Genomic DNA, 10,364 nt, shown 5'->3' with positions numbered 1-10,364 from the left:
AATATTTATAATGCTATTTCTGACTTCTGTTGACTCCAAAACATGGCGGGTATCTGTATGGCTTGTTTTGGTCTCTCAGCGCTGTACTCAGATTATTCCATGATGTGCTTTCGCTGTAAAGCTTTTTTGAAATCTGACACAGCGGTTGCATTAAGGAGAAGTATATCTTTAAGCAATTTAAAGGCAATGCTACCAAATACTAATTGAGTGTATGTAAACTTATGACCCACTGGGAATGTGATGACAGAAATAAAAGCTGAAATAAATAATTCTCTCTACTATTATTCTGACATTTCACATTCTTAAAGTAAAGTGGTGATACTAACTAACCTAAGACAGGGAATTTTTACTAGGATTAAATGTCAGGAATTGTGAAAAATTTAGTTTAAATGTATTTGGCTAAAGTGTATGTAAACTTCCGACTTCAACTGTATATGCAGTACATGGACGCAACGACAACATTCTCAATGATCTTTTCCTCTTTCTGTCTCTCTTCCACATTTTCCTCCATCCCCTCAACCCTCCCTCCGTCCACCACACCCGCCCCTGACAAGAATGTGTCTCTCCACACCCGCGACACAATCCTCTGTTTGAAGTCAGACGAACACAACCCATCCAGCGATCTCCCAATCTCTCCCTGTTACCTTCCTTCCCCTCCTCTGTCTGTCTGTCTGTCTGTCTGTCTGTCTGTCTGTCTGTCTGTCTGTCTGTCTGTCTGTCTGTCTGTCTGTCTGTCTGTCTGTCTGTCTGTCTGTCTGTCTGTCTGTCTGTCTGTCTGTCTGTCTGTCTGTGTGTCTGTCTGTCTGTCTGTCTGTCTGCCTGCCTGCCTGCCTGCCTGCCTGCCTGCCTGTCTGTCTGTCTGTCTGTCTGTCTGTCTGTCTGTCTGTCTGTCTGTCTGTCTGTCTGTCTGTCAGCCGTCCTCATCCTCACCCCTACAGCTGTGCGAGCGGCACAGGTGCTGTCATTGTGCTCCTCTTCCTCGCCCTGCCACCTGCACAGGACATTGGCCCCGACCAGGCTGCTTTCATCCCCCTCCCCAGCGCAGGCCCCTCCGCCCCAGGCCTGTCACTGTGGAATGGCTGACACATAGGCCAGAGGACAGAGGTCCACAGAAAACGGGCTACTGTTGTCACCTCTCCATCTCGGTTTGTTTCCAGGTTAAGAGGAGCCAAAGTATGCAGGATTTGTCCACAGCGAAGCTACAGATTCTAGCATAGGATGCTATATTTGTAAATGATTTTGAATACAACAGGAGGCAGAGACCTGGGAGTGTGTTTATTGCCAGGATGCATGATGTGGATTTTCCTGATTTATTTTGCCTTGAAGCCCAAAGTAAATTCTTTACAGACCCAGCTAACAATTCTAGGGAGAAAGAACGTTTTTGTAATGTTACCCGTAATGTTCTCCTGATGTTTGACTGTCCAGTTTTCCGTCTTTTCTGGGAACATTCTATGTATGTTAGCAACTATTTAGCATGTTTTGGCACTAGAGTTAGAACATTCCCTTAATGTCAAACAGAATTGACCCAGAATGTGGTTACCATGTTCCAAGAATATCCCATTGTTCTAGGCACTTTCGTGGGACGTTGCATGAACATTCATGTGTCCAGTTTTCTGAGGGTTAGGAGAATATTCCATCAACGTCACATCAAACATTTGGACACAGTTGGAGTGATTTATGTTGGAGTCATTTATGAGCATGCGCTGTGAAGTTTCTTCAGTTCATAATATTGTTCTGACAGTGACTGGTCTTTCGGAAGGGTGTGTGTGTGCATGCGTGAAAGAGAGAGAGAGGGGAGAGAGAGGGAGAGAAAGAGATTAGGAGAAGGGGGCTGCAGATGAGCTCAACATAATCAATCACCAGCAGGTCACGTTGCTCTTGCCCTCTGAATTCCCAATTTCACAGCTACCTGGCTTTTTATTTCAGATTCTTCCGAAACTATTAATCAGTTCTGAGAAATAACCTACTTGCAATAACCTAAGTTACATAACAACCACATGGTGCCCCTTACCCACACACACACATATGCACGCACATACACCTATGCACACACCAGTGTTTCTCAGCTTTCACTGTTCGCCACATCAGGATACAGTTCTGTTCGTGGATTCCGGTTTAAACAGAATTTTGCTCGGCTTTGGCCAACAACTCAACCGCAGCCCTGGTGCGACCAGTTATCACATCCACTATAGGCTGAAGCTAAAGCAAGGCAGAGACAGAACTCAAAAGAACATCTCTAACGAATCTTTTCCTTCTACCAGCCACATACAGTTGAAGTCGGAAGTTTACATACACCTTAGCCAAATAAATTTTAACTCAGTTTTTCACAATTCCTGACATTTAATCCAAGTAAAAATTCCCAGTCATAGGTCAGTTAGGATCACCACTTTATTTTAAGAATGTGAAATGTCAGAATAATAGTAGAGAGAATTATTTATTTCAGCTTTTAATATTTTCATCACATTCCCAGTGGGTCAGAAGTTTACATACACTCAATTAGTATTTGGTAGCATTGCCTTTAAATTGTTTATCTTGGGTCAAACGTTTCGTGGAGCCTTCCACAAGCTTCCCACAATAAGTTGGGTGAATTTTGGCCCATTCTTCCTGAGAGAGCTGGTTTAACTGAGTCAGGTTTATAGGCCTCCTTGCTCACACACACTTTTTCAGTTGTGCCCACAAATTTTCTATGGGATTGAGGTCAGGGCTTTGTGATGGCCACTCCAATACCTTGACTTTGTTGTCCTTAAGCCATTTGCCACAACTTTGGAAGTATGCTTGGGGTCATTGCCCATTTGAAAGACCCATTTGCAACCAAGCTTTATATCCACATAATTTCCCCTCCTCATGATGCCATCTATTTTGTGAAGTGCACCAGTCCCTCCTGCAGCAAAGCACCCCCACAACATGATGCTGCCACCCCCGTGCTTTACGGTTGGGATGGTGTTCTTTGGCTTGCAAGCCTCCCCCTTTTTCCTCCAAACATAACGATGGTCATGATGGCCAAACAGTTATATTTTTGTTTCATTAGACCAGAGGACATTTCTCCAAAAAGTATGATCTTTGTCCTCATGTGCAGTTGCAAACCGTAGTCTGGCTTTTTTTATGGCTGTTTTGGAGCAGTGGCTTCTTCCTTGCTGAGCTGCCTTTCAGGTTATGTCTATATAGGACTCGTTTTTACTGTGGATATAGATACTTTTGTACCTGTTTCCTCCAGCATCTTCACAAGGTCCTTTGCTGTTGTTCTGGGATTGATTTGCACTTTTCGCACCAAAGTACGTTCATCTCTAGGAGACAGAACGCGTCTCCTTCCTGAGCTGTATGATGGTTGCGTGGTCCCATGGTGTTAATAGTTGCGTACTATTGTTTGTACAGATGAACGTGGTACCTTGTGGAGGTCTACCATTTTTTTCTGAGGTCTTGGCTGATTTCTTTTGATTTTCTAATGCCAAGCAAAGAAGCACTGAGTTTGACGGTAGTCCTTGAAATACATCCACAGGTAAACCTCCAATCGCCTCAAAAGATGTCATTTAGCCTATCAGAAGCTTCTAAAGCCATGACATCGTTTTCTGGAATTTTCCAAGCTGTTTAAAGGGACAGTCCACTTAGTGTATGTAAACTTCTGACCCACTGGAATTGTGATACATTGAATTAATTATAAGTTAAATAATCTGTCTTTAAACAATTGTTGGAAAAATGACTTGTGTCATGCACAAAGTAGAAGTCCTATCCGACATGCCAAAACTATAGTTTGTTAACAAGAGTGGTTGAAAAAAAAGTTTTAATGATTCCAACCTAAGTGTATGTAAACTTCCGACTTCAACTGTACCAACCAACCACACACAGTAAATTACACTAAGCTATTACAAGAAAACACTATGGCATGCATTTGTGTAAAACAATCAAATTATTACCATTATTGGAGGTGATGCCAGATGTAAGGAATTGGTGTTATTATGAAGTGCTAATGCAACATACTGTACACTACTTTCTCTCCCTTGTGATATAAAAATAACAGTGTATTTGCCAAACATAAAGCAGTTCAGGAAAAAGTATACAGATGATACTCAACCTGGTGTAGAATACAATATCTGACAATCTCCTAACCAAGTTGCGATGTGATGGTGTCATTAGATTGTAAGAAGCATTACATCACCTCAGTCATTTTGTTTGACATAGCAAACAAGCGAGGGAAACTTTGTCTACTATAGTCTGTCTGCAGTAGTTTGTTGGTGTGAGAATGAGAGGGTCTACCAGCCCTGCAGCTCCAAATCTCCACTGAAGCACAAACACACTAACAAAAACAGCATTGTGGAGCCTTTTAACACCACAGAACATCAGTGCTAACAGACATTGTCTTCGCCTTCCTCCAATGTGTATTTTCACAATGATTATTGTATGGCACATACAATAAGTTAATGTTATCATGGCAACCAGAATGAGTTTTGTTATTATGGCACAGGAAATGAACTAAGGCAACCCCTCATGACCCTAAAGGGAAAGCAGCGACCTTAGAATGACCTGTGTCTCATCTCCTGTTTGTTCTACTCTCTGATTGGGAAGAATAAAGCAGGTCTCCACCCTCCTCCAGAGGTTTGGATCAACCTGCTGAGGCCTGGTGTGCACACTATGATACATCAGTGTTGGAAATTCATGCAAATTCCCAGAGTGTGGAGAGAGAAGGGAAATGTAATCAATGTCATTCAGTATGTAATATCTTTAAATGGAGAATTCAACCCACCATTGCCCTCTTGCTTACTCATTGACAGTGAGCCATTATTTAATGTCTTCATCACATAACCAATTATTATTCTTGGTGATGAACTTAACAAATAAATCAGCAAACCACATCTCCATAGATACCATGGATTGTGCACATATTTGTATACATATTGAATTTTAAAAAGTCAGGATCAAACTTTGTACTCTCACTTTCCGAAGTCAAAAGCTGAATGACTAGGTCACCACCAGAGACTTGAAAATATATTGAGAGCAAGATTGCCCTCAGTTGGTGGAACTAGGTTACTTCCCTGAAGAGTTTCAAAGGTGTATCAATCATTTGGATTTCACACTGCTGTCAGGCAATGTTTCAACACATTTTATATTAAAAAAAAAACACAATTTCACATTTTTTTCCAGATTTATTTCAAATTTGGTTCATTTCCCCCCATTTCACTTACTACTGGTACAGGTTTACATACGTTATCAACCAATGTCTTCGATTGCCACATACTCTTCCCCACACACATGGCCTAATGTCATGCATTTACTAATCAAAGAAAACATACCATTACAAAACAAGAAATCATACAAATGTTAGAAATATTACAGAGGAACAATTAGAAACTTAACATGAAGATGGTAACCCTTTGAATTGGGGTCCACACGGTTTCAGAGCTTCAACATTGTTCAAATATACAAAATGTAATGGCCAGGGGGAAGGAGCAATTGTGGTTTGTAAGTGCAAAGAATATGACAAAGACATTTAGAGATTGTTTGACTCACATGGACCACCTTATTTCAGGGGCATCGGCAATGATGACTACTTCCCCTTTAGAGGAGCACACAGGTTGGAAGGGCTCAAGGGAGTATAGACATGGGACAGATGAGACATGTATGAGACAACCCTTACAGAGTAACTTGACTATCCATAGTAAAACAATTATTGTTCATCTCCAAAAATCATACAAAAGGGTGAGAACTAAATACAAAAGAGGATTCCAAATTTAAACATGAAAACGCTGCATTTACTCTGAGCAACAACACTCTTCCTCGCAATTTAACTCACACTAGACTCTCCCAACATAAGGTGTGACGCAAGCACTCACTGTGGTGTTAAGCATAATGCCGTCATGTTTTTAGCGAGGCACAAAGGCACGAGTGTTTGTATGCACCTACAGGTTACTCTGCGTGAGTGTGTTTATTTCGTGTCTGGGTCTCAGAGGATGGACATTGAGCTTGCGGGGTATAAGTGTGAAAATGGTGATGTTCCTTATTATAAATGAGTGCAAGAGCGGTTCAACAGATGTGTAGCTGGGGCAGCACGTGTGTTTGTGTGCGTGTGTGTATAGCATTTGTGTATACTGCACACCATCACGTGTGTATTGTGGCGTTTACAGGGTGTCCAGCAGACTGTCGATGCGCGTCACCAGCTCCAGTCTCTTGCTAGCTAGGGTCTTCTCGTTGTCAATGTAGGCCTCCTTCTTCACCTTGCCTGCCACCAGGCGCTCAGCCTCCTGACAGGAGCGACCCACCAGGTCCTTCACCTGGCCATCCAGCTTCTGCACCTCACCCACCTGAAACACACACAGCGGAATGTAAGGCTCAGCACAGTGTACACACACACAAGGGTAGATACAAATACCGTACACACAATTGAATACACACACCTTATCTGCGAGGTCGGAGCCCTCTGTTTTGAGGCGGGCCTGCAGGGAGCTGATGTCGTTGGTGAGGGTGCGGTGGTCGGCCTCCAGGGTCTTGCGGCCGCTGTTCAGGGCCCCCGTGTCTCGGGATTGCTTATAGCGATTCACCACCTCGTCCATGTGGCGGTACAGCCCTAAACGCTTGTTGACCAGAGTCAGGACCTGCTCTGTGATGGAGGCCACCTTCATACGAACCTCTGCAGCAGGGTCCTGGATAAAAAGATGGAGAGAGAAGGGGAGAGAGTCAGGAAGTGCATACAGGGGGAAAAAGTAGATGAACTTAGAAGGGAGTAATGACAGGAGAGTTAAAGTGCTCCCCATAATAAGAGCAGCAGAGTATGTTGAGGATGGAGTACCTTAGTGATGGAGAAGTCCAGGCGCACATAGATGATGACTGTGAAGAAGAGGATGTAGAAGGCCCCCACCACCAATAGAGGCTCCTGCAGCATCAGGATCTTATTGAAGGTATAATGCACCTGGGGGATGAGTGAGAGAGAGACACTGAGGAACTTGCACCATCAATGAAGGACCTAATCTTACATTGCATCTAAATCGTTTCTCTGCAAGGGTTTCAGATGTAAAGCATGCAGCTGCTGGGCCCTGGTGGTGGTGTATCTCTGGAGCGACTGCTTATAACAATCCTGTCATAGTAATGGCACACTGGTTAATTCATACAAACAAACTGCCTTCCTTTCTCCCCCCTAAAGTCTCCAATTCCCTCTTCCACTAGGGCCCAGCAGCTCACCACTACATCCTGGATGTGCTGCTCCACCAGATTGTTCTTAGAAGCCACCAGCACGGGACGACCAAAGGTGTCCAGGTAGGTGTAGTGCAGCTGGTCTGGAATGCGGTCAATGGGGTAGGGGGTTTCCACATGGATGTTCCTGAGAGGAAAAGATGTGGATCATTAGAATGAAACAGGAGATCTGTCCATTTCCACAGACACTAAAGGAGTGTGTGCACATACACACCATGCATGCTCACCTGGCGCCTTCTGGCAGTATGAGTTTAACAGTGAGGGAGTCGATGACTTGGTCATCATATACATGGTCAACCAGCCTCATCTTCAGAGCATACTGATCCCCTGAGAATCAACAGGATGAATTCAAGCATTAGCACATCATTTTTTAGCTTTCGGGCCATTTCTCTTTAAAGAGTTCTGGTTATTTATAGTTATGGTAATTTAGCCAACTCAACTCACCCAGAGTGTAGAGGTACTCATAGCTGGGCAGATTGTAGCCGATAATGTAGTGGGTCTTCCAGCCACCAAACAGAGGGAAGCGGGGCCGAACCTCCACCTCCACAGATTCTTCCAGAATCTGTAGGTGGGAGGTGGATATGTTGCCGATCTCATCCCGGTAGTACACATCCTGGGCTGAGGCAGGAAGGATGGTCTTCGGGAGAGTGAGGAGATGCAGTTATTATACAATCTTAAGTCCTCCTGCAAGCATGATTTGAAAATGCACCAAGATCCATGGCAATAAAGGAGTCTTTAAAATCAACACACCTTAAAGGATTTGACTGATGAGATGCCACTGTCAGACTGACGCTGGTAGTCATAACGGGAGAAAGGCCCTTTCAGGAATGCACCTGTGTGCCTCATGTCAATGGTCTCTTCCACAGCAATGTTTCCCCAATGGGAGACTTCGATGATGCGGGTGATGCTGCTAATGGTGAGGAAGGGTGTGTTGTTCTCATAATGGACCTTCATGGCATCCTAAAAAGAACAAAAGACATTTCTCCTTTTGCTTCTAATCCAAATATGACTCCACTAAGCCAATGTCCGCTATTCAGCTGGCCCAAAAGTGCTTAAACCATTCAAGGACATGGCCTAGCGGTCTCAACCGGAGCCTCCAGCACACATGTCTACACATGTGTATGGTTAGAATCCAGTCTTCTGCCCTTTGACACAATGTCCATCTTTCCCCACTGTCATCCTCTTTATCTATCTATTCAATAAAGTCAGACAATATACATAAAAATAATATTAAATGCATCCCAAATCCAGTCAGGGACCTCAGAGACACTTTACCTCGCTGAAAGGGGCGACATCACGGAAGGGGCCATACTCAATAGCTTCATCGCTCTTGCTGGGGTTGCCCAGCTTGGTGTAGCTCTCCACAGTCTTAGAGGCGAGGCGGACGCGGGTGGTCTGGCTGCGGGTGGGGTAGGGGGAGTACAGGTAGTGGTTACCCTGGAACACCACCAGCTGACGCTCAGCCTGGGTAATGTGTGTGGGGAAGGGCCTCAGGATGTGGCTCAGGACAGTCTCCACCTTCACCCGCAGCTTAGCGCCCACGCCCAGACTGGAGGGTAACTGCACCTTGTAAAACTCCCCACTGTAAGAGGATAGCAGATAGGAGAGGGGTCAGGTCACCAGCACCAACATATATGGTTCTAAAAACAAGGGGACAAACTAAAACAGTGAGAGAAACTCCACTGGAAAAAGGGGTGAAGTTTAACATGGTAAAAAAGTGCATATCTACAAACTTTACAGTCTAATGACATACAATGGATAATGCAATATAACCTTAGTGAACAGGGATGCACAATATATTATAAACTTCTCACCTTTGACCTTGGATTGTTGTTTGCTTGAGCTCAAGCATGGCATCCTCCTCTTCATCACCCTTCACCTAGCAAAGACACACGTTTACATGTCTGTCCATTCTGCTGCAATTCAACTACAACTGGACATGAGGTGTATTCATTTACAGGCAGGAATGAGTTTGAGTATGCAACGGTGTGAATGTAGAGTGAGTATTCATTCCCCACGGGTGTTGGTGGTGTGTAAACAATCACTGATAGTAGGGGAAAGAATTGTCTACCTAGAAACTATGACATAAATTAAGGTCCTAGGCAATTCAAAGATATTGCACACAAAAAGGGGCTGTTCTGATCAGACACGGAAGTAGCTACCCTCTCAGCGCATACGTGTCATTTAGCCACTGACAGAACAAATTGTGTTGCGGAAGTGCACCCGCTAGCCCATTCAAACAGTTCCACACCATCATATAATGCACTTATTAAAATGTTTTTGCTACAGCCCTTCCACAGTTTGGTAGATCCACCATTTAACAAAAGTAGACATTTACTAGCGAGCAAGTACTGTAGCTTCCTTGCCTTGACTGGGCGAATCTGGACAAAGATGTTCATGTTAGCTAACTAGCTAATGTTAGCCGGCTAGCTAATGTTAGTTAGCCAACTAGCTACCTGGCAAAATGTGGTTTACAGCAAATTCATTCTGAAATCACTTACCGATGCACCGACGTACGCGAGGTGGTGGGCCAGGTCGGGCTCTACCGCCAAGATAAAGTTATGTACCGCCGAGTCTCCCTGGTTTGACAGAAGAATCTCTGCTGTTATCTTAGCAAGGTGCGTGCTCAGGTCCACCGTTCGTTTCACCTCCTCGTTCACCAGCCCGTCGGCAGCCACTCGATAACACAGTACAGTGATAAGGAGCAGATAAGTGGGGGCGGCGAAGAAGGGGATGTTTCGCGCCATGGTTATAAAATTAAACTTAAAGATAATTTGCTTAATTGTTCAATTGAAGCTAGAGCGAAAGAAAGGCCACGCACCACTTCAGGACCAAAGCTGCAGCCGTAAGGATGACGTTTCATTCAGTCCTCACGTACTGACGTCATGCTGTTCCGAACAAATACGGCAGAGGGAGACGTCTCTACCCTGTTATCAAAACTAATAAAGGTCCTAGGCAATTCAAAATCTTGCACACAAAAGGAGCTGTGGAGATCAGACACAGAAGTAGCGCCGCTCTCAGAACATACGTGTAATTTCGCCACTGACAGAAGGTGTTGTGTTGTGGAAGTGGTGGAAAAAGTACTCAATTGTCATACTTGAGTGAAAGTAAAGATACCTTAATAGAAAATAACTAAAGTAAAAGTGAGTCACCAAGTAAAATACCACTTGAGTAAAAGTATTTGC

General features: G+C 44.1%; 1 protein-coding gene across 1 annotated transcript; it reads right to left on the bottom strand.

The window, feature by feature from the left end:
• Nucleotides 1-5,118: 5,118 nt before the first annotated feature.
• Nucleotides 5,119-10,054, bottom strand: LOC120065089 (dolichyl-diphosphooligosaccharide--protein glycosyltransferase subunit 1-like). Its single transcript, XM_039015804.1, has 10 exons — nucleotides 9,681-10,054; nucleotides 8,994-9,058; nucleotides 8,455-8,761; nucleotides 7,930-8,139; nucleotides 7,624-7,816; nucleotides 7,407-7,506; nucleotides 7,168-7,306; nucleotides 6,779-6,898; nucleotides 6,387-6,632; nucleotides 5,119-6,293 (listed from the first exon to the last, which is right to left on the bottom strand). Exons 1-10 carry the CDS (start codon nucleotides 9,924-9,926, stop codon nucleotides 6,111-6,113), a joined length of 1,809 nt encoding a protein of 602 aa, XP_038871732.1. The 5' UTR covers nucleotides 9,927-10,054; the 3' UTR covers nucleotides 5,119-6,110.
• Between the last annotated feature and the right edge of the window lie 310 nt (nucleotides 10,055-10,364).

Source organism: Salvelinus namaycush, chromosome 20, assembly GCF_016432855.1.
Source record: "Salvelinus namaycush isolate Seneca chromosome 20, SaNama_1.0, whole genome shotgun sequence".
NCBI lineage: Eukaryota > Metazoa > Chordata > Actinopteri > Salmoniformes > Salmonidae > Salvelinus > Salvelinus namaycush.
Note: the sequence above shows the minus strand (reverse complement) of the source record. Positions and strands in the feature narration are given on the sequence as shown.

Coding starts and splice junctions, on each gene's coding strand:
- LOC120065089 (XM_039015804.1), bottom strand. CDS start 9,926: ATGGCGCGAAACATCCCCTTCTTCGCCGCCCCCACTTATCTGCTCCTT. Junction 9,059..9,680: donor TCGCGTACGTCGGTGCATCG/GTAAGTGATTTC, acceptor TGTCTTTGCTAG/GTGAAGGGTGATGAAGAGGA. Junction 7,817..7,929: donor CATCAGTCAAATCCTTTAAG/GTGTGTTGATTT, acceptor ACTCTCCCGAAG/ACCATCCTTCCTGCCTCAGC.